Source organism: Alexandromys fortis, unplaced genomic scaffold (assembly GCF_014885135.2).
Source record: "Alexandromys fortis isolate MF-2015 unplaced genomic scaffold, M_Fortis_MF-2015_v1.1 scaffold_65, whole genome shotgun sequence".
Classification (NCBI taxonomy): Eukaryota; Metazoa; Chordata; class Mammalia; order Rodentia; family Cricetidae; genus Alexandromys; species Alexandromys fortis.
This window is the reverse complement of record NW_026067986.1, coordinates 8,792,526-8,816,375: the sequence shown is the minus strand read 5'-3', so window position 1 is coordinate 8,816,375 and position 23,850 is coordinate 8,792,526. Positions and strand designations below refer to the sequence as shown.

Here is a 23,850-nt window from a genome sequence, read left to right as displayed (position 1 = left end):
GAACTTTTCTTTTCAAACATGGTGTAAATTTCATCATAAAACAGAAAACTAGATATTTAGAACCTCAGCTAGAACAGCAAATATTCAAAGAGTGGATCATCCTAGAGTTATTTAGTATTTCCCAAGTATTCAAACAGCCGATCATCGTAGAGTTATTTAGTATTTCCCAACTATTTGAACAAAAGTCAAGAAGACATGAGACTGTTGTAGAAGTGAAAGTTCCAGAGACGTGACTACTAACATAGTTCTATAGACACAAAGTAGAGGGGTAGATCACAGCAACTAAACTCTTGATTGTCACGTCCACAGTTACTGATTTAACATCTCTCCAAACCATTTATTCATCCTACAAATTTTATAATCAGGCATATTCAAGCCTTCCAGCTCTAAGACAATTTTCAAGAATAAGTCGACCATTAGTAGGTACATATTATTATTAATCAAATACTTTTTAAATTCTCCACAGATAGTACTTCCCATGAACACTGAGTAGATGGGTATGTCTCCTTAGGAATAACAAAGGCTTACAACCTACTTCACAGCTGTGTAAAAAATTACCCTTTCATTCCTGCCATTCTGTTGAAGATTCAGTGTGTTTTGTAAACAACATCCCAGGTACATTTTAAAGGGCCTTGCAGTGATTCAAAATAAACAAACTGACCATAAAAATAATTATTAAAGAAGACAGCACCATGAAGCTTAAAGGAAGAGGTGGGGCACAGGAGCTATTTGAGGGGAGAATGTTGGATAGAAGTGTTGTAAATATAGTATGTATATGATGTAAACATAGAAATAAATGCATGAGTAAAGTATTTTCCTCTTTTAAAAATGTCACAAATAAAACTTTAGACTAATTAGGGAGAAGAAAGGAGGAAACAGAGAGTGATGGGTGTTGACTGAGCATCGTTCTTTTGACAGAGGTTTCTGTCCCACCCGGTCCTGCAATCATTCAGTACCAAAGAAACACACAGAGGTCTACATTAATTATAAGCTGCTTGGCCTATTGGCTCAGGCTTCTTATTAACTCTTATAACTTAGATTAGCTTATAATTCTTGTCTGTGTTAGCCACGTGGCTTGGTACCTTTTTCAGCAAGCCAGTCACATCTTGCTTCCTCTGTGGCTGGATCACAACTGCAGGCTGAAACTTTCCTCTTCCCACAATTCTCGTTGCCCTACCTCTACTTCCTGCATGATTGCCCCAGCCTCTACTTCCTGCCTGGCACCTATACCTCCTGCCTGGCTACTGGTCAATCAGCATTTATTAAACAAGTATAAGAAACAAATCTTTACAGGGTAAAACCATTGTCCCACAGCAGATGGGTGAAGGGAGAGAGACACGGCAGAAGAAAGAGGAGACTGTGTTTCATGATGGAGACAGTTGATTTCTTTGTTTCGGTCCATTGTGGAGAGCACTTCTGACATTCTCTGGCCTTCAGAGTTTGACACAGCTGGGCTTACACAGCTCCCTCCCCCCCCTCAGCTTTCCACTGACTTAGAAGATCTGAATTCTTGGAAGATAATTGGCCACACCCTTGCTTTGCCTCATCTTTCCAGCCATTCTTGTCCAGAGACAGTTTAAGCACTGCTTTCGCTGGTGCAGGAATGTGTGTTTTTGTCATGTTTCCAGATGCAATAAAAAGAGCAAACTGGCTTTTTTTTTTTAATATATATACATCCTCTTAATATCAGTTAAGTCACAGAGGTATACAAAGCAATTTGTGTGGTTAACGACAGTGCTGGGCTTGCATGATACAGTTTCCCAGGGCATGCATTTAACCCGTTGTAACAACAGCTCAACTCCACTCCCATCTGGATACTCCACCAAGAAACACCGTCTCCTCCTAGAAAAGAGGAGACAGAAGGTCTAGGATGCAGAGCTAAGACCCGTCATGCAGAACTTCCAAACACACTTAAAGTAGAAAAGAATGATGAACCAGACAACCTGGAAGCGTTCTCCTAGTCTCTCCTAAAGACCTTAAAATAGAGCAGACCCTCAATCTGCAAAATACCAGCCATCTCTCTGTCCTGAGTGTGCTGACCAGGAACTTTCCTTATGCACGTAAGGCTGCTTTAGGAATTTTAACGCAAACTTAAAATAGTATAGAAATTATACATAATATGCCTGAAATTGGACATACAATATTTTTAAAGTAGCATTATTAATTTTTCACATGGCAAAATAGTTACACTGAAACTTTTCAATACATACCAATTTTCAATACATATCAATGTTTATTAGCCACTTTAAATAAGGAGACATGTGCCTGTGTGCATTGTCTTGTTTTATGTACATGCCAAAGATTCCAGGAGAAAAACTCTTGTTTCAGAGTTGGTTTGGACCGAAGAGAACATTGAAGAGAAGGATGAAGACCGGATGACAGAAAGACACGTGTGACTGTCTCTCCCCAGCTTCTTCACTGTCACCCAGCAGCGCAGACGTTGTCAACAGTTACTTTTCCTGCCTCTTTCGGCACCCATTCTCCAATACGGAATCAGAAGAAGCACAGTAAGTGGGTCTTGTCCTATTTCTTGTTTCCTGTCACCAAATGACATCCCTTTCCCCCTTGAGCATCTTAGTCTGGCCTCCCTCTGAGCAGGGATATGAGAAGTCAGGCATAGAACTGTCCATGATTATAACAGGTACATAAAACCCAATTTAAAAATGAGTGTTATACATTAGGGGAAAAAATGCTAAAAAGAGTTTTAAGTGAGATGATTTTCCTAAGGAAGAAAGTCTTGAGCAGAAAGAACTTTCATAAAATGATATGAGGGCAAGCATCTCAAGGGTAGGTGCACAGACAGGGCACACATCCATGAAGTTAAGACTGAAGAAACCAATGTACGTGATCTCAATGAGGAGGTTGACCTTGAAAGGCTCACAGTAGATTTTAAAGATAAGTGAAGGAATAAATGACTGAAGGTTAGGTATCAAGATATTATTTGGTCATTAATGACATCATAACAAAGTTAACAAATGCCTTTTTCCTGCAGGAGTCTAGCGGTACTTAATCCTCAGATAGATCTAGCAAAGCATAGAAAAGCCCTGCTGATACAGACTCAGAACAGAAACACAGAAAAGATGGAACCTAGATGGGTTTGCAGTAATCTTTATATTAATGGAGTTGAAATTGAAATTTCTTATATCCCAGGCACTGAATTTTCTCTCTTGTGGTTTCTTACAGAGACAAGACAGAAAAAGTTTTTAGTTTTTCTTTAGTAACATCTGTTCTGGCTTCCCCACACAACATGTAAACTGGAAATCTTACAAGGAAACAGGCTTGCTAAAGAAATCTGGGAGACGTGGAAACAGGGAAACAGTCACAGATAAGAATCTCTCAAGATCTGTTTGAACCAGCCTCAGAAACAGTTTCGTGACTGTGAAATCCAACATCCAGAACCCAGAGTGGGTGGGTGAGTGTAGGGGCAGACAGAGGTCTTTCCTTCAGTAACTTTCTTACAGTTCTCTCTTTAAATCGAGTTGGGGTGGCTTCTGGCAAAATCCCAACATCAAAGTCCTCTAGGAAGATAGAGTCCACCAAATAACCACACCCGACAATGGGAATCGAACACTTTTTCAAATTCGAGCTGCTTTCACTGTTTCTGAGAGAGATTTAAAAAGGCAAGGACAATTGTTAGCGACGATCACAAAGCGCATTCCTGTGTGTGCCTGACATGCAAATATGTATTTAAGACTAATGCGTGTTATAAACATATACACGGGCCGATGTATACAAACTCCAGATGTGCCGCTTTCAAACGCCATGGGCTGTGTCCTCTATAAGAGAAAAAGAAATATTAATCACGGCTTTTACTGCTGAGGGGATGGGAGCTGTTCTCATATTTCAGAAAGGGGCTGGGAAGTGAGGGAAGCCAACCTTTTTCCTATTTAAGGCCAAAGCAGAGGAATCTCAGCGGCTGAGTTTTATGACGGGCCCGGTGCTGGAGGGCAGGGTACAACTGATGGTGCTACTTTGAGCTGCTTTTTCTTTTCTCTGCTTGCACAAAGAGTCTCATGTCTGATATTTAGACATGATGAGCTTTGTGCAAAGTGGGGCCTGGCTTCTCCTTGCCCTGCTCCATCCCACTTTCATTTGGGCACAACAGGGCAGTGTTGGTAAGTAGGTACTGATTTCAACAGGCTTTCTGCGTTAACTTTGTCTTAACTTCTTACCGAGAGTCACATAGGGAAAAGAAATCAGCGTCCTCGGAATTTCCTGCCTAGCCTCTGACTGCGGATTGCTTCTCTAACCATAATTTTGCTTTTTATATTTGCTTATAAAAGGAGAGTGCGTATGTGTATTTGAAAATTCTCTAGTTGTTTAAGATAAAAATGGTCCTAACTTGGTTTGTTTCCATGTTCACCTAAAAAAAAAAAAATGCCTTTCAGACACTCCCTTCCTCTTTTGTGAACATCTTGGAATGCTCCCAAGACATCTGGAATTTATTGGTCTCTTGTAATAATTTCATGTTCTCCTTTGTATGCTGGTCTCTTTGTAAGGATGGGATATTTAGCCTGATTTTTTCCAGTAAAATAACGTATTAGAAATGCATCCGTTGTCAACAGCCCAGAAGAAGATACTAGAAGACCAGCAGAACCCCTGTATGTATTTCTGTAAATGGCACAGTGGACTATCTCTGGACATTGCTGAAGCGAGCCCAGGCCACTGAAAACATACCATTGTTCTTGATCTTGCTGCAGTCTAAGAATGTGCATAGTCGGTTAATCCATACTTCCTCAGAGTTTTGCCAAAGGCTCTTTTATGTCCCAAATGCTCTGCTTAGCTGGGTTTTCACTACTGGAGGGAACGTGTTTTAAAAGGAGTGTGTTCGCCTTTTCTACAAACAAGGTAAAGATGCTCGCGTCGTTCAGAAAACGCTTCCTTCATATATTCTTGGTGAGCAAATACAGTGATCTTTACTTTCCAGTGCCACAAATTAAAAGCAGTTGCCTTGTTATTTACTTAAATATTTTTACAAACGTCTCTGTTCCTCAACATCACGAAAAATTGGGGTACACACTTTCCTCAAACTAATTGTGCTTTTGTGAATCTTAACTATGTTAGCGATTTTTTTATTTTTTACACATTATCAGACGGGCTTGTGTTTAAACCTTTAGTTTTGGTAAATGCTTCATGAGTATTAGTTTTGCATTGTTTGTAATATCAATATCTTTGCTCTCTTCGCAAATTATAAATTCAAGACTTAGGTGGTCTTCGGGGTGGGGGATACCCGAAAACATTTATGTATATTCAGTCCAGGACTGCGACAGTAAAGGAACACCCAGATTACTTGTTCATTAGTTGTCTCCTCCCCTTAACCCATCCCCAGCCCCCGCATCCCCCCTCCTTATCTCCCCACCCCTTCTGTCTCCTAAAGAACTCCCCTCCCAGTTTTCCTCCCTCCCTCATCACCCCACCCCCATCCTGGGCTGTCCACCTCCCCCCCCCACTTCCTAATCCTTCCCTTCTCCTGCCACACCCAGTGCATCCCCCTTCAGCTTCCGTCTCTGTTTTCATTCTCCCCTCTTCCCCCCTAATTGTTTCCCCCCTTCGGATGCTCAATTCTCCTTTAACTCTCCGTCTTCACTTTCTCTCCCCATCCTGCCCTCCTGGAAGATGCAACAATCCCCATGTCTTCCCTAGAAAACCAAAAGACAGAGCCCAAAAGGAATGCTAATTCCCCAGCGTCCCAATAAAGATCTTTGGATGTCTGGGAGGAGAATCGCAGAATTTTATTTTTTTGAAAAGACTGTGCTCCTTATATGAATATGAATAGGCACAATGAGTATGCTTCTTTGCTGTCCGACATCACCATCTTAACGTCTTCGCTAGCTCACTTTCTTCAGCCCTTGTGCTATGGCCATGAAGACCATGAAAGGGATTTAAGAGTGTGCAATACACATTCTTTATAGGTTTTTAGTGAAGGTTCTCCTGGATCTTTGGGGAGGATACAGTCGGTGATGGCTATTCAGCACACTGGGAAGATTCACAGAACTCTAATGGGGTATATAGCCTATGTTCTTTAGAAACCCCAGAAAGAGCCCAGAGCTGCAGGACAGTAACTTGCAATCTACTCATGGGAGTTTTCAGGAGTATAAAACATGTCTCCAAAAGGAATTTTGGTCTCTATACAAATCTGTGCGAGTCTTAACTTTATTCATGCATCTTTTGCCAGCTGTGGAAAAACCAGGTCTGTTTTATATTTCCTGTGGTTTAGAAGGGTGCCAGATTTTTTAAGTGCTAACTCACGCCACCTAGTGGCTGGCAGAAGGGACACCATTTACGGAACCAGTGCCAACATGACTGCTGCATCACAGGATTGGTATTTTAGAATGAGGTGTGTGTGTGTGTGTGTGTGTAAATCTCATTCTATATATATATATGTATATATGTGCATATATGTTTATGAATTTTAAAAATTCTACACTGCTTTCATAAGTTAAAGAAAAGTAGATGATAAGATGTTGCCAGACATACAAACAAACTGGTGGTGATATAAGACATTTTGAAAATGAGTGTTAAAGGTATAGACATTGTCCAGCAGGCATGGTGGCACAGTCTTGAAATCCCAGTTCTTTCCAGATAGGCATGATGGCACAGTCTTGTCATCCCAGTTCTTTGGGCAGTTGAGGGTAGAGGAATACTACCAAAGTCTGCCGTGTCTACAGAGTGAGGTCGAGGTCAGCCTGGAAACAAAAATGAAACTGTCTCAAAAATAACAAATTTAAAGAAGGCTGGGGATGCATGTCAGTGGTGGAGAACTTGTCCACCACAGGGCCCCTAGTTCCAATCTCCATTATGGCCAGAGAAAAGCTATAGGTGTATTGAAATCCATAGTATGACCTTTAAACATATCTTCCCTACTCATGGACTGATATCATCCTTGCTTAATATCAGCATTTTGCTGGTTATAGTTCCATAGGTAGATGTTGATAATATTGCCTTCTTGGGGCAGGGACATAAGCTATTTTAATTAAATCTCCTCTAATGTTGAACCTTCGGCACTTTGCTGTGCTGGTAATGTCACAAAACTTAGCTATGAACTATTAACTGATTTGGAATTTCAAAACTGTAAGTGAACTTTGAGAATGAATTCTGATTTCATGTTTTGTGAGTCTATTTCCCTTTGTGTTTAAAAGGAAAGTTATAGCTAATAGTAACAGTTAAATTTTCTCTGGTTTGTGGTTATCCTAAATATTAAACATATGAAACCACTGGATTAAATGTTTTGTAAAGTCAGTGGAAATAGCTGTAGCTCTTACAAGAGAAAATACGTTGTTAGAACATTGTTAATTATGTACATATCTCAATATTGGTCGTGTAGCGAATAGTGTGTTGGTATAGGTTAGAATCAGGAAAGGACAGGGTTAATACTCAGAAATTTGAAGAAATGTTAAATGGTTTAAGAAAAAAAAACATACACTTTTAGTGTCCGCATTTTCTTATTTTTTGTAATTATTTGTCAATAAAAGAGAGATTCCAAATTTTAAATTGTTCCAGAAAATATATTTATAAAAGTTTTTTTAAGGTAGTCTTTTTTTTTTCTATTTAGTACTCGACTTTTAACAGATTAATCTGGTTTACTGGGCGAAAGACCCAGAAGCTAAGGACTTAACAAGAAATTACCATCCCTCCTGTGAACATGTACACTACACGTGAATAAAGGACTATTATTGACACACACTTTCGTGGTTTCAATTTGTGGCCCCTCGCATTTCCTCAGCAGCTCCCCAGTGCTCAGCCCGAGGGCTGAGACATCCTGCTTAGGTCTAGAATGGAGCCCGAGTCTTAGAGAAGCAACCCAGTCTTTTCAAACCATGCTGGGAGAGAGGAGAGCAGAGCTCTAAGGAATTCAGACCCTTGTGTTGGTGCCTTGCCCAGAGATTTCTTAAAAGGATTTGTCTAGAACTGTAGTGGGCGTTCAATGAGAGCCAGCTCTTTGGAAAGGCCTGTGTCATATCATACCCACAGGCTCAGGCCAGCTTGAGTGGTAACTCAGAAAAGACTGCCACCTACCGAGGTTCTGTAGTGTCCACTGAGAATGATGATCTGCTGTGCAGAGTTCCTATGTAGTTCTTTTACTTATACGACGTAAGTGATAGCTTGAATCCATTAACTGCATTGCTTGCAAGTCAGCTGGGAAGATGAAAGAAAAGCTTGCCTATGCTGGACCTGGGGGACACTTGGAAAACTTGAGGTCCACTGCAGATTCTTGGAAATGTGGGTGCCCTGATTCGTATAAAATGTTTCATTCTGTTCCTTAGGGGGATAAGTTTAGCGTCATTGATTTGCAGGTTAGCAGAGAAGTCCCGTTGTATTTTTTTTCATACAAAATTTTTAACAGGGGAAACTTTGCCTGTCAGGAAGGCAGTGGAAACTCTGAGTTAGCTTTGATCAGCACTCATTTGTAACTGCAGTTTGGAGAGCTGCATTAACCGCTAGCAGCTCTGTCTGTTCCTAAGAAAAACACAGCCCCAGTGGATGCCTTTCAGATTATCTAATCAAAGCCTTGCTTTTTCCACCACTGAGGTCAAGCCCTGCCGCTTCCAATGGAATCTTAATGAGCAAAATGGAAAGTTCAAATAGGAAGAATCCCAAAATTGTTCCCCAAAAGTGAGGTTAGAACACAACCAATCCTGAAAACCCTTAACAGTTAAATTCGCTTTGAAAATTAACATTGAGAGATGCCTTTTCCAGTAACATATTTGCCAGACGTTTCTCTTTTGTTTGTTATTGTAGAGGCAGACAGACTATGCTTCTTAAAGAAACACTCTGTGGTGTTCCACAGAACTTATAAATCCTTATTTATTCAGAGGAGACTCGTGAGCAAGTTAATGCATGCGGAGCATGTAGTAACTATATTTTCTGAATATTAGTGCTTTAGGCAATGTAAATACATCTATGTGTTGGAAGCAGAAACCTTATGTTTACTTCTACCTGTCTTTCTGCCTGGCTTTCACCAGTTCATCTTGCTGGTGGTCTGGATGCCAGCAGGGTGGCCTTGGAAATATAAACCTTTTTCATAAGGTCAAGAGAAATAAACAAGTAGGACTCAACTCCAGATGGTATCTTCCCGTTTCAAGATTAGAGAGAAAGGACATTTTGCAGACCATTGTGATTCCTTAAAATGTCTGCCGTCGTCCTCCTGAGGGCACGGAGTTTACAAACCATGTGGGACAGGGAATTGCTCTCCATCCCATCCTGTCTTTGAAAGCAGAAAGGAAATAGAAATAAGCCATGAATAGAGTATCAGCCTTCAGAAAAGCATCCTAGATTCAAATCTGATTTTCTCTCATTATTTAGTCTGGGGCACTACTTGATTTGTCTCAGGCTCTTTGCCTGTGTGGAGGATTGTCACAGCATTTAGCTGATAGGTCCTCTGCAAGCAAAAGAGAACCATAAGATCAATATAAAGGTACAGAAGTGCACAGGTGCCTTCCCAACAGCCAGCAGCAGAGACCCACCCCTACATTTCTAGCAGGTTTGTTGCAGTGATGCATACCTGTGCCTGCATTCCCAGAAGTCTGCAAACTCAGATCAAAAACTGTGATGTCATGGCTGGCTTGGCTTACAGGTGGAGACCATTGATTCTAAAGAGAACAAAATGAGGTCAGCTGCTCAAGAACAGTGCCTAGAACATGAGTTTGGTCTAGGAATGGCTATGTTGTCAATTGTCAACTACCACTACCCTTTGGAAGAACCAAAAGTCCTTAGCCATGTAGCGCAAGGGGAGATTGCACAAAAACCTGTACTCTCAAAATATAGAACTAAAGTCATTATGAAATCAGTTAAATATATTCAATATTTTCATGATATGGCATATTGTATTATAAATAAGAACAATATATAAATGTTAAACAAATCAATAAACAGATGTATTCCAATGCTGCAAAGGGGGAAGCATTCCAAAAAGTGCCCACCATTTTACCATGACTTCCAGGTGTGATACTAAAGGCAGTATCAGGAGATGTGTGCTGAAGGCTCTCTGCTTTGGTAGATTAAGTGGGTAATGGTAGATGGTCATGCATGAGATAGTAAATCAGAAGAAACTCGGAAGGTATCCTTTTCAGAGCGAATATGACAAAGAGACACAGGGTGGGAAGTGTTGTGTTCAGCCACAAAATCTACTTACAACTTTTCAGGTTCTGATTTTTTCAAGAAAGACAACTTTGCTTCAAATGAATATGAAACAAATTATGGCAACAAATTAGATCCATTAACTCTTATATTTTTAGGCATTCCAACTTTCTCCTTTTATGTACAACATGACTTTCTGAAAAAAAAAGTATGCTCTACCACTTTACATGGTAGGAGCAGATTAAAACAAAGACATCACCCCAAAAGTTGGCATCACATTAAGAAAGGAGTCGTGATTTCTAGAGGTGGAGGGCAGAAGGAGAACCACAGGCTGTGCACAATGGCTGTGCACAATGGATGCCAATGGGAACTAACACCAAGAAAATCCTGGTGTGTTAATGCACAGAAGCTCAACTTTTTATTGCTAGTATTAGCAACTAAAAGTATAAAGTATACATTCTAAAAGTTAAGGAAAATATTTTGAAACTTTTTACCATAAATTGTAAATTTTTGAAGAAATTAATATGTTTAATACTATTATTAAAAAAATAATAGTATTTCTAATAAAACTTGAAAACAAGAAGTCAAGTAACAGTTTTCTATTATGTAGCTCTAGGTTTAACATGCTAATTTATAATTCTAAAGAGTCAATGTCATGCTTGTCTACTTGACAGCGTTCAAAACAAATAATGAACACTATTCCTTCTGATGTGAGATTGGCCTCAATAGGGTTTTCACATGGGAGGATGAATGGGGGAGACTTTACGCCCAATTAAGAACATATGAAGCTATTTTAAAATATGAGGTACTTAAATCTAACTTTACCTGATATATTAATTTACGTTTAGCTTTGCATGGGTGTCCAATAGCTCCTTTTAATAACCTGCATGTTGTGTTAAATGTCAAGAGCTATTTCTGATCCAAGGGTAAGTTGCTGATAGAACAATTAGCACAATCTAACATTTTCTTCACAGGGTCAAGGTCAGGCAGTTTGACAGCCACATCTTCAGTGAAACTATTTCAAGTTAGAGCCAATCAGATAAGAATTTCTTGTCCATCTAATTGATAGGAGTTGGGACAGATTCATATGAAGAAAGGAGCACCGATGAAAAGATTTTAGTGATTTCGCTGAAAAGTCTTCCATCTCAACACTTGACATGTTTTTTTTTTTTTAACTGCCAACTGAACACAGTTCTTAAATACAAAGCATCAGTTCTAGGTAACACAAATAGGTTTAGTGATCATCGCTTTATGCACTAAGACTATTAATTATATGAAAACCCACTTTGCCTTCTCTTGAATTGCTTAAAAGCAACAACATCACACAATCCTGAATCCTATATGCTGAGATAAACATGTGTATTCAGCTCTTGTATTCTCTGAGAATAAACACAAATTCCACAAAGCTTTAGAAAGCCTATTTCCACCCCACCCTTCACTCCACCCTCACTCATCTGCTACAGACACGGGAGGAGTTGACACAACTTCTCTAAAAGAGAGAGATTTTTTTAAACTGTATAATCTTTGTTCCCTATTGAAAATTCTAGTGGAACTGTCATTTTCGGTTTTTATTAGCTGTTAGATTGATAAATTGTGAAGACAGCAATGGGTCTCAACTTGCCTCATACAAGAAGCTCAAGCTATTTCATACGATGATTAAAGCTGTCCTTGTACATATTTGTAAAGGTGAAGCAACCCCATAGTCTGCAGAGAACAGATACTCTGAAATGTCTCTTAATGGTAAAGTTTTAGATGATATGTTATCTAAATATGAAGATAAGGAAAGAGAAATTTGCAAACAGGGCTACAGGAAAATAAAGCTTCACTGTCTGAAAAAAATACAAAAGAACCCACAAGACCTTGCTTACATTCAAAATTGTTTGCAGATGTTTTAGGACTTATTATTTATCCATTCGTGATTGGCAAGCTGTCATAGCAGTTTTCAAGCTGAGCTTAGCCATACGACACAGCCAACACTTCAGGAATTGGGAGTGGGTTTTATTCTGGCATCTCCTCAGTAGATTCACTGTGGATGGCTGCTGAAATTTCAATTTCTTACATATAATTAAGAACCAACTCTAAAATTTTGGTTGAAGCCATTTCGTCTGCTGTAGTAAGCCACAAATACACATGGCCATGATTCATATTTTCTCTAGTCTTTCTACTTATTCATTGCCAATATTTGCTTTAAAGTTGCACTTTATTCTAGTCATTTGGAAAACTCTTTATGACATATATATTGATATATATTGATATATATTCATATGTATATTACATTATGTCATATCATGTTGACCCACTAATGCCCAACAGAGCTAGTAATGACATTGAACACATAGTCAGCTTTGTTAGCTTTCCCAGAACAATCTGGAAGAGTTTTATGCTGCCAAGATTAGCTCAGTTTTTTCCCCCTGAATGTCTCAACGCGGTTAATATAATCCAGAAGGTCCCAGAGTTAGTAACAAAAATCATCCTTTTAGTACTGTCCCATCTGCCATTAAAGCAAAGAATAGCAATTAGGCAAAAATGCCTCTTTTCAGTTGTGTAATTAATATACAAGTGTTTGCATGTTTGTGTTGTATCTACTGTTGCTAAGTTTTTCATACGAGAAGTAAAAACAATGGATTTTTAATGAAAATTGTGGTGCGACATTTTATTTTAATAAACAGTACACTGGTACGTAGCAATTACATAGAGGAAATATGGTTTTCGATGAAAGGAAGAACTTGTTTCAAACTTTCTCCATTTTGACTGTACTCTGCAAAATAGTTACAACTGAAAAATCACATTTTTTTTTTCAAAACATGAAAAATGCCACATGTTCTTCTGTTTCTTCCCGCAGATGAATCGGGATGCACCCACCTCGGTCAGACCTATGAGTCTAGAGATGTTTGGAAACCAGAGCCATGCCAAATATGTGTCTGCGACGCTGGATCTGTCCTCTGCGATGACATCATGTGCGATGATGCGCCGCTAGACTGCCCCAACGTAGAGATCCCGTTTGGAGAATGTTGTCCAATATGCCCACAGCCTACCACACCTGTGAGTCTACAGAATGCATAAACTCTTCAAAGACTGCATCTTCAAGATTCATATTAAACAAATAGATAGATAGCATCCATAGCAAAGAGGCCTGGAAGGAACTGCAAGCCATGTCTGTTAAGCAGGCTTAACAAGTGAATGATGTCATTTCTAAATGAAAGCAGGGGGCTGGGGGTAATGAGAATTAAGAAATAGTTAAGAATTCTGCCATAGTTTTACATATATTAACCTATATTGTTTATACTTCATAGTCTCCTGCCCTTCCTGATGGCCATGGACCACGAGGCCCCAAGGGAGATCCAGTGAGTAACATCTTCCCAAGGAGTAAAGTTAATGCTAATGAGATTTCTAGGAAAGCCTGGTTTTCCTTGTCAAATTATTCCCGTATTCAAACTGAACTGCTACCATTCTGAATTTTATTCTGTCCTACGTATTTGAAAATCATGATCTATAGCTGTACTTGTCTGTTTTCCCAAACCTTACAAGTCTCTTCATCCCTTTGTCAGTTCAAAACACAAAATGTAGGTCAAGATACAAATGAACATAATAAACTTCTATTATCCATGAGACTTAGTTGGATATATACTTATCCCCACAGACAAATATCACAGTGATAATTCATTATAGCATGGAAGCAAATCCCTAATGATCATTTTAAATCACCCCATATTTTACTGGTTTTGTTTGTTTTTTTGTCTTATTTGTTTTAGGGACCTCCTGGCATTCCTGGGAGAAATGGTGACCCCGGCAATCCGGGGCTCCCAGGTCCCCCTGGCTCTCCTGGCTCTCCTGGAATCTGTCCATCATGTCCAAATGGCGGTCAGGTAAGAAAGTACAGAATTAAAACCTCCTCCATATTTTATTTTATTTATTTGCTCTGCATTATATCTCAAGAGCAACTTTCATCCTCCAGTTTTATATATTTAACAAATTCTTATCTAGTGCTTCTATATGCTAAGAGCTTTAAAAGAATTCCACTGTCATCATGCCAATATGATTGCTGCTACATCTTTCAAAAATGTCCCAACTTCTCAGCAAGTATATGACTTACTCATTATGTTCGATAGATAGACTATCAGCTCCTAAAATAAATAACTTACAAAATTTAAAAAGTGCTATAATTGCATATTATTCCCTAATTCCTCTCCTAACATCAATGACAATGCCATTGGAGGCTTGGGCACTAAGCAGTTAACAGCTCCAGACATGGCTTATCAACTTCAGATAAACAGAGTGGCCTGTGCTTCTGAGGAGGCTGAACAGAACTCAAGTCTTCAAGGCACACCTTTCTCCTTCTGAGTCAGGGCTGCCAATCAGTCTGCACATAAAACCAATAATCAAGAATATAAACATTGCAAAGTTAAGTGGTACGGGTGTAAGTGAACTCAGAAAACGACACAGATGTTTGTGATTTATGTAACGTTTTTCCAAAACAATTCAGGAGCAATGAGCATCATGGAAATCAAATAGAACCTATCTAGACCTAGAACTTAAAGCAAGCGCTGAGTCTTTCTGATATTTTTCCTTGTTTAGAATGGTTCAGTGCTTAATTGGGAGGGGTTTAGCTCTTATTACATAAAATCAGAAACCATATATTTAAAGCATATATAGTTGATTATGTATATATACATATATTTGTACATATATACACACAAACATATATACACATATAATTATATATAATTAAAATCAGTTTTATTGGCCTTTTGGGAAGTTTATTTTACTTCCCCATATTTTGTTGGAGATTAGATACTTAGAGCTAATGACATCAATGTTCCTTTGTCCTTACATATTCAATTACTCTGTGTGTAGTGCTATAACTATTGTATAGAAATAATGATTTCAGTGATAACACTGAGGGACAAATTGAAGTGGGAATTTTTCATTTAATACAGTTTGTTAAAATCTTCATACACCACTCAATAAATATTTCTGTAGCGAGTATAATATTTAAAGTCATAGACAGACAATAGGCAGAAAAGACCTCACATCTGGCATGCAGAAATCTAAATCATGCTGCATACACTGATTCTAAATGCTTCGGAAAATAACTATGACCTTTGTATTAATAGAATCTGATCCATGTACCTGATTTTTTTTTCTGCAGAATTATTCTCCCCAGTATGACTCCTACGATGTCAAGTCTGGAGTTGCAGGAGGAGTGGGTGGCTATCCTGGACCACCTGTACGTACAAATGTTTCTGAGCATGTTCAAGTAACACCCAGCATTTGTTTCTTAACCCCTGAGTGATGTTCTTCCGGAAATACAACATTTTCATGGAATTGTAGAAAATGGCTTATTAACTACCAAATCTGGAAGAGAAACCAACAACATTGCTATGATTTTCTATACTAACTCATTTCCTTCTTGTGGCATTTCATGCCATGCCAGTATTGTTAATTCTTCATGCCCAACTACATAAGGGCTCTCCCACCATAACCTCATAGACTGTCTAATTGAAGGCCGTTTTGTTAAGGAGTGTTTCCACTTCTCATTTTCTCATCCAAGTTGCTCAGCATCCTCTTTTCATGTTTTAGTTTGCCTAATTTTTCATTCTAAATGACAGTTTAAGCCATGACTGTTCAATATCACTTTTCATCTTTCCTCCAAGCTTTAAATCGAGTATGAATCTTTTTAGAATCATTGAGCTTTTATTTCCATCTATCCTAAAGACTACCTTTCACTTTGACTGTGAAGGCCTTTCCAAATGTAAATGGCCCAGAGTTTTAATAACAGAAAACAACAAGAATCATTCCAAGTTAGATTTGAACGTGTAATACTATATAATGACGTATGCTGGAGATGGTTGCTCTTGAACAACTCTCAGGGAGAGGAATAATGTTGAAGCCCATAATTTACTGCAAGTAACAGAAACATCACTGTAAACAAATACAATATGCCAATATATTTGTGGCTTCTCAAGTTAAATAAAAAATTTTATCAGTAGATACAAAAGAACTTGTAAGGAGTATTATAACTTGCATATATGAAATTGAAAAATGTTTACCAATTAGATTTTTATGATTTTCTAAGTTTTTGATATTTTTTAATGTTTGAAAGTCACATGGAGAATCAATCATTTTTATGAATATTGGTTATTACTACACTCATGTTATAAATCTTCCTTCAATAAGGTACACAAACCTAAATAAAACTACCACGTATTGACATTCCAGAAAGATATGTCAAAAACTTGTCAGAATTTAGAAATAGTATACTACCGGTTTGCTAGTTTAGTCTGCACTTCTGAATGGTGATGGCATCCATTTGCTTTAAGTGTTTTAGTGGCCCATACGTTATGTTTACACCCAAGTCTTCACATCAACATGACTATAACATACCAATACAGTCATGAGGTTTGAAGCTGACTGACTTGCTAAAGTAAGAAACCTGCATAAGATCTATAGTGTAAAGATATTTTCCACATGATGCTTAGGCAAAAAGACAGGAAATTGTTTTTAACCGAGGGAGGTATTAATGAAACACTATAAAGCTTATCATTATATTTTCTACTGACTTTTCCCCCTCTGAATTGCCTTTCTTAAGGGTTAAGGTTAAAATTTTTAACATTGATTCATAATCTGAATGACTCTCTAATTTCATCTGGAGTAAGGTTTTCATGCAAAAACCTTTATTGGAAATCTCATAGAATTAAGCATATCAAGGCTTGTTACCAGATATCAAGATATAGTTGTATATGTTTCAAAACACATTGGCATCATGTCTGAACAGACATCACTCTGTGCAGTGCGTTTCCCATTTATCTGCTTGTGTTTATTGTTTAAATTTGCATTCTAGGGTCCCCCAGGCCCTGCAGGCCCCCCTGGCTCTTCTGGACATCCTGGCTCCCCTGTAAGTATAAGGCCTACTGGTGTTTTTATCTTCATGAATATATAAATCAAATTAATATAGATATGGATATAATCCATTTCAACATGCACAGGCACAACTAAGTGAAGCTGCAACCAAGAAACATCATTGTTAATGTTACAATTTCATATTTAATGGACTCCCTAACAACTATTATCAATGAAAATTTTGAAAAGTTGAAATACATGTTTCATTTATAAACAATATGCCTTTGAGTTAAGAACCATTCAATTTCAATTTCAATGAAATCTTTATTTAATCCTGAAAATATGTTTTAAATCTTCATAAACTGTAATGGAATTTTTGACTAAATTCACTAATCATGACTTCTGACTATTCTCAAAGTATAAGTTTTTCATATGAAGATCTTGTTACTTTATTTACATATATTACATAATGTAACAATGATATCATAATTATTGTTTAATAATATAAATATTACATAATATTAAAATATATTTTCAATATTATTCTACTTTAGGGTTCCCCTGGATACCAAGGTCCCCCTGGTGAACCTGGTCAAGCTGGTCCTGCCGTAAGTAACACTTAGATTGCTGAACACATTGACAGTTCACTTCCCATATGAAATCTATCAATTCCTGAGTCATTCATGGCTATATCTAGAGTACAGATTGCATACATGCTTGAATTTTTACATAATAACTTAGCATTTTGGGGTATTTGAGGTGAATCCAAAGATATTGGAGATTCTTAACTGTTTAGCCATCAAAGTTATCCATTTCCCGGAGCTAACAAATATCATCCATCTTTCTAAGCATCTAAGGTTTCTGTAGACTCCCTTGTGTCTAGTCTGTGCCTGTGCTTATAGGCTTGCATACATCTGCATATAGTGAAGAGAAAGATCAGAGTCCTCCGGAATCATATGCCACACAAACATACAGAAATTAAAATAAATTTTATTTTAATACAGTATTTCAAAATATTGAGAAGTGTATTTATATTTTTGTATAGTCAATGTCTTAAAATATACAAATGCATATATAAATAGAAACTTTTAGTATAAGATATAGATACATGATATCTAAAGTTTTTAGTAAATTTTAAACAACAGCAAAAATTAGATGTAATGAACATATAATATTAACTCAGTGTAATTTTCCTGGTGAGAGGGACTGAATGATATTGTTTCCTTCCAGATGCACTTAATATGCAGTGACAAAATGTAACAGAAACATTTTAAGATTATCTATTTCTATTTTCTCATTTCAGGGCCCTCCAGGACCTCCTGGTGCTATTGGTCCATCTGGCCCTGCTGGAAAGGATGTAAGTATTCATAGGTCAAATAGGAATATAGTAAAATTCAACTTGAATGATAAACCGTGTATCCTTCATGCCACTATAGAAAAGTCTTAGAAAAACTTGAAAGTCTTTATTCAAAAAAAATTTGAAATTAGGTAGTGCTGGCACACACCTTTAATCTCAGCAATCTGGAGGCAGAGGCAGGCTGATCTCTATGACTTCAAGACTTCTGGTCTATGGTGAGTTCCAGGACAGTCAGGGCTATTACACAGAGAAGCCCTGTCCAAAAAAAAAAAAAAACACCCTAACAAACATTTTCTGTTATTAATGGTGCTTGATAGGATTCTCACAGCCTTTTATGCTGAATTTCCTAGCTTCTTAATTCCCTTCCTTAAGGGTGACGGCCAGCACTGACCAGCACTTCTTATTGCTTCTAGGGTAGCTTCATGGAGAGTCATGCTCTCTTGCTGAGATCCTCATCAGAAATCTTGCAACACTTCTATCTCTAAATCACCACGAGACGAGATAGTTGTCTTCACTTTTCAGGATGCTAACATTTAATCAACATGCGTTGCATTTGCAAAGCTGTACATCTGACAAATTCGAAAGTCATAGAACTCTCAGATACGCTTCATTTTCATCCCAGAAGGAACAAGATTTTTTTCCTTACATTCTGTAACAAATAATCAATATATTAAGATCGTTACTTTATGAGCATAAATTTATAAATATTAAATATTCTCCCCCTTTCTCAATTAATTTCCAATGCTAAATTCATTTCGTTGACTTGGGGAAAAATCTGAATATTTCAGGGAAGAGAGACATCTATACTGGGACATCATAGGTTTATGACAAGGTGGAAGGGGCCTCCTTTAGTCCTTCCTTTGAGAAACCTGATGTCACTGAATAGATGGCTCTCACCTATCAACCTAACACTAGGTGGCCATTGGAGGAGGTTCGGGAGCACAGCATCAGCCAGGGCTATCTAGGCAGACTGTGTCTCAAATAAGTACCCAATCGGAAGTCGTCTGATCTCATAACTGCATGTTTGATCCCACCTGACCACTCCTTAGCAGCACCCCATTTCCTCACACATGAGCCTTTATGCATCCCTTATTTCTCTGCCTAGGGAGAGTCGGGGAGACCTGGTCGACCTGGAGAGCGTGGACTCCCTGGCCCTCCGGTAAGTCTCCTCCGTTTGCTAACCTCCTCAGTCACAAGCATTTTAACTTCAAAAGCGCCTGACCGAATCGAAATCAACATAAAGACAAAATGCATTTCATTGCTGGATTTTTGATTCTATTTGCATGTTAATTAACGTCTTTCCCATTCATTACTTTTAGGGTGCTAAAGGCCCAAGCGGCATGCCGGGATTCCCTGGGATGAAAGGGCACAGAGTAAGTGACCCCCTATGCTCACCCCAAACTCTAACCCTTTATTCATGAACTTAGGAGGTATAATGTATTGATGGCAAAGCATCTTTATGTTTAACTAAATATTAGGTGAAATCTGCCAAGTCCAAAATGGGTCAATCTAATAACAACAAAACCCATCACACGAAATTTAGTGTAAGACTTCCATTTTGAATTGTGCACAAATCTTAATTTTTTTTTTCCGTTTTTAAATTTTCCCAGGGTTTTGATGGAAGAAATGGAGAGAAAGGTGAAACGGGTGCTCCTGGACTGAAGGTGAATTGCAGCCCACTGTGCTTTTGAGCGAACTCATTTAGAGTCTGTCAACTGTTCTTTACATGTTACCGATCGCTTAGGGTAGCCCGACCCCCTAAAGCTTCGATGACAGCTGATATAACCAAGCCTCTGGCGTAGAAATGTTTGCGCATCCCCGAGAGACTAATGAATATGTAGATTTGGCATGTACTTAAATGCCGAATTTTACACTTCTGATCATTAAAATTAAAGGCTTAAAACAATTTAATATTACCAAAGTATGTATTTTCCTTAGTCTCTCCTATGATACAGTATTCGCAAGATCAAACAGTTTGCTGTACAAAATCGTAACGTTTCGTATGTCTCTAGGGTGAAAACGGTCTTCCCGGAGACAATGGAGCTCCTGGCCCCATGGTAATTATGTTTCCTCTCCTATGATTCTCAGTACTAATCCCAACCATCCAGCTCCGTTGCCTTTCTCCTTCTCGTCTGTTCTCACACATGGCAGGTGCACCGTGAGATCCTTACTCTCAATTTTGCCTGCAGGGTCCCAGAGGGGCTCCCGGTGAGCGAGGACGTCCAGGCCTTCCTGGAGCTGCAGTGAGTATTGTCACAGTGTACCCCGATGAAGGCAGAGCTTATCTCTTCTGGAAACGCTGTCTTCAAGATCAGATCAGTCCAGATTTGGATATAATGATATGGAAAAAGAAAGCCTTGCATTTAGTCTCCCTGCTGATTCTTTTCCATTGGTGTGGGGGTGTCCGTTTGATTCATGCATTAGCACCCCATATTTGCATTCAATTCTAAAAACCCAAAATCCGGGTTTGCGATGCCTCCTGCGAGGTGTCTCAACAGTCTAACACTGACTCTAAATATAAGTGGTAGTAAGGGGACTTTAATATGTTTGAGGAAATTCAGTTCAGCTGAGCTTGAATTGTAGTCAGACGTTACCGGTAATTAACCTTCCATGAATAAGAAAATATTTGAGACAAACTTCTCTTTTTAGGGTGCTCGAGGCAATGATGGTGCTCGGGGCAGTGATGGCCAACCAGTGAGTAACATTGCATCTACTTCCGCTTCGTTCCAAAGTACTTAGAGCTTGTGGATTCTACGTTACATTGTCATATTGTCATATTACTATATAGCAAACCCACATTGCTACTTGGTGACTCTTTTTAACCCTAAAAATAGAAATAATTTGTGGGTCCATCCAGTACTTGATAGTATCCATCACGTTAGCATTTAAATCTATATGGACCCCCAAACTATACCTTCCTTCTAGCCATAACCATTAGTCCCAGTCATTCGCTGACATGTGTTTAACACGTACTTGTGTCTCGTAGCCAATATTGGTTATGCCAGTTAAGAGACATGCAAAATAGATGGTGATGTTAGCTCTCTGGAAATAAGAACACAAACGCTCGGGAGTAAGATCCTGCACAGTCACAGGATGTATGGAAAAGCGGGTAGAAATATAGATGTTCTCACCCCAGATTTAACCCTCTTCTTATCTTACACAATGTTCCTCTCTAGAATACCCGTATGAATGGCAAATGCTCTTTCATCCATATGGTGTCTTCTGTACTTTTGATTATTCATGTGGCTTTGTTTGATGATTATTCTAGGTGTTCAGTCTAACCAATTTTTATTACTTGCCTATTTTTCCTTGTTTTAGGGTCCCCCTGGTCCTCCTGGAACCGCAGGGTTCCCTGGGTCCCCCGGTGCTAAGGTAAGCATGTAGTTCTAACACATTGGATTGCTTCTCAAAGTTGACTTGTAAAAGAATCAGATGTATATTTTCATCTACAGAGAACTTTTTAATGCCTTAATCTTGATTCTAGTACATTTATATATAATCCTGATTCATATATATGTATACTTACACACATATATAATCATTAGCATTCTACCATTCTGATATTTATTCCGATGACTTCTGCCTTTTCCCAGGTCCTTTCTGGGAAACAATTAGAAAACAGGCAGGCAGACTCATATCTACCTTTGTCCCCTGTCTTTATGATATCCTTCATTTTATTACAATATTTATAATATTGTACTATAACTTTAGAGAAATAATTTTAAGCAGAACTGAAGGGTAAACCAAGTTATTCGAAGTGGAAAGGACAGCTGACACATTGGAATTTGACTCTTTAGGGTGAAGTTGGACCTGCAGGGTCCCCTGGTTCAAATGGCTCCCCAGGACAAAGAGGTGAACCTGGACCGCAGGGACACGCTGGTGCTCAAGGGCCTCCTGTAAGTAGCAGACAAGACCTGAGAGGAGCCAAGCTGCTAGGCTTACTCCTTCAAAGCATGCTTCAACTTGGCTGTCAATCAAAAAGTATTCCTTTAAAAATTGTGATTTCATGCTCTTCTATAACTTGGTTCATAACAAAAATGGGAGTTTGTGCACTGTAGAATTCATGAATTTTGCGTTAACATAGCACAGAGTAGAGACTATATATAGCATGTATGTAAACTATAGGTTACTTTTGTGATGCCTGGCAGGTTGTCTACACTAAGCACCAGCCAGGAAATAAATAATCTCTGACTTAATTCCTAATTATTTTTCCTACTTTTCTATATTGGGCTACTATTAAGGAAATAACATAGTCTCTACAATACATAATACCTGCCAGTAAATATATTCTCTAAACAATAAACAATATACCTTATATGCGAGGGGTTTATTTTATTTATTTATTTATTTATTTATTTATTTATTTATTTTTGCATTTCTGATAAGATGCTCTCTCCCCTTGTGCACACAGGGCCCTCCTGGGAATAATGGCAGTCCTGGTGGCAAAGGTGAAATGGTGAGTTGAATCTCCCTCCCCTCATCCCACACCGATTTATGGATTTAAGTCTGATGGGAGAAAAGAAGCTCCGTGCATGGCTGATGTCCGTGTTTGCGCTGTCCTTAGGGTCCCGCTGGCATTCCTGGAGCTCCTGGACTGATGGGAGCTAGGGGCCCCCCTGGACCAGCTGGGACTAACGGCGCACCCGGACAGCGAGGTCCTTCAGTAAGTTCCTTTCTCTTTCAGTGCCTGGAAGTTCAAGCTTACCTATCACAGCAAAATATTGCTATTCCTTTTGCTACCTCTCAGTTAAGTGTATATGGCTCTCCTTCGAGCTGTATAACATCTGGCTGGTTATGATTTTATTAGTCAAATCCTCATTGTCTTTACATAGAGATTTTGTTTCTCTTTAGGGTGAACCAGGCAAGAATGGTGCCAAAGGAGAGCCAGGTGCTCGTGGTGAACGGGTCAGTACCAAACCAACATGCTTGGCTACTTAGAAAACCGCAGCGCTCGGAGAAAATAATGGGTAAATTTTTCTCTAGTAAATTTCATCCCAACTCTCTATATTTTTAGGGGGAAGCTGGTTCCCCAGGAATCCCAGGGCCTAAGGGTGAAGATGGTAAAGATGGATCACCTGGAGAACCCGGTACAAATGGGCAGCCGGGAGCTGCTGGAGAAAGGGTAGGTTTTCATAGTAACCTGCTTCACCTTCAAGGAACAGCAATTTTGATTCCCCGCAACACACACTGTTTGCTGAGATGGAGTATTATTTATAGACTACGTCGGCTTGGACCTTACTCTGTAGCCCAGGCTTGGCTCAACCTCATGGCAATCCTCCTGCTTCAGCTTCCCCTAATGCTTGCATTAGAAGCATGAACTATCACACCAGTTTAAAAGCTTACAAAAACCTGTAGTGGTAAATTGCTTCTACACAGTGTCTCCCTACAGGTTGACCTCAAATTTAGAGATTCTCCTAACTCCACCACCTAATTGGGGGATTAAAGCTGTGTACCACCAAGCTCTTCTGGTGTCCTATCTAAACTTAAAACCCTGAAGAGTTTCAGTATACTTATTTCTGTCTTGTGTGTGCATTTGGCTGATGGGTTGCTCTGTGATTTATTCTTTTCCTCCGTTT

The 23,850-nt window shown here is 38.8% G+C and overlaps 1 protein-coding gene across 1 annotated transcript in view; it reads left to right on the top strand.

Moving 5' to 3' along the window:
* The first annotated feature begins 3,911 nt into the window (after positions 1-3,911).
* Positions 3,912-23,850, top strand: part of Col3a1 (collagen type III alpha 1 chain) — a 35,862-nt gene continuing 15,923 nt past the window's right edge. The window contains exons 1-20 of the mRNA XM_050159248.1: positions 3,912-4,115; positions 12,920-13,119; positions 13,371-13,421; positions 13,830-13,943; positions 15,227-15,304; positions 16,919-16,972; positions 17,472-17,525; positions 18,221-18,274; positions 19,380-19,433; positions 19,594-19,647; positions 19,885-19,938; positions 20,287-20,331; positions 20,464-20,517; positions 20,924-20,968; positions 21,593-21,646; positions 22,072-22,170; positions 22,686-22,730; positions 22,839-22,937; positions 23,126-23,179; positions 23,289-23,396. Of these exons, the coding sequence (XP_050015205.1) occupies positions 4,031-4,115; positions 12,920-13,119; positions 13,371-13,421; positions 13,830-13,943; positions 15,227-15,304; positions 16,919-16,972; positions 17,472-17,525; positions 18,221-18,274; positions 19,380-19,433; positions 19,594-19,647; positions 19,885-19,938; positions 20,287-20,331; positions 20,464-20,517; positions 20,924-20,968; positions 21,593-21,646; positions 22,072-22,170; positions 22,686-22,730; positions 22,839-22,937; positions 23,126-23,179; positions 23,289-23,396 (1,455 nt within the window). The 5' untranslated portion in view covers positions 3,912-4,030. The remainder of the gene's footprint in view (positions 4,116-12,919; positions 13,120-13,370; positions 13,422-13,829; positions 13,944-15,226; positions 15,305-16,918; positions 16,973-17,471; positions 17,526-18,220; positions 18,275-19,379; positions 19,434-19,593; positions 19,648-19,884; positions 19,939-20,286; positions 20,332-20,463; positions 20,518-20,923; positions 20,969-21,592; positions 21,647-22,071; positions 22,171-22,685; positions 22,731-22,838; positions 22,938-23,125; positions 23,180-23,288; positions 23,397-23,850) is intronic.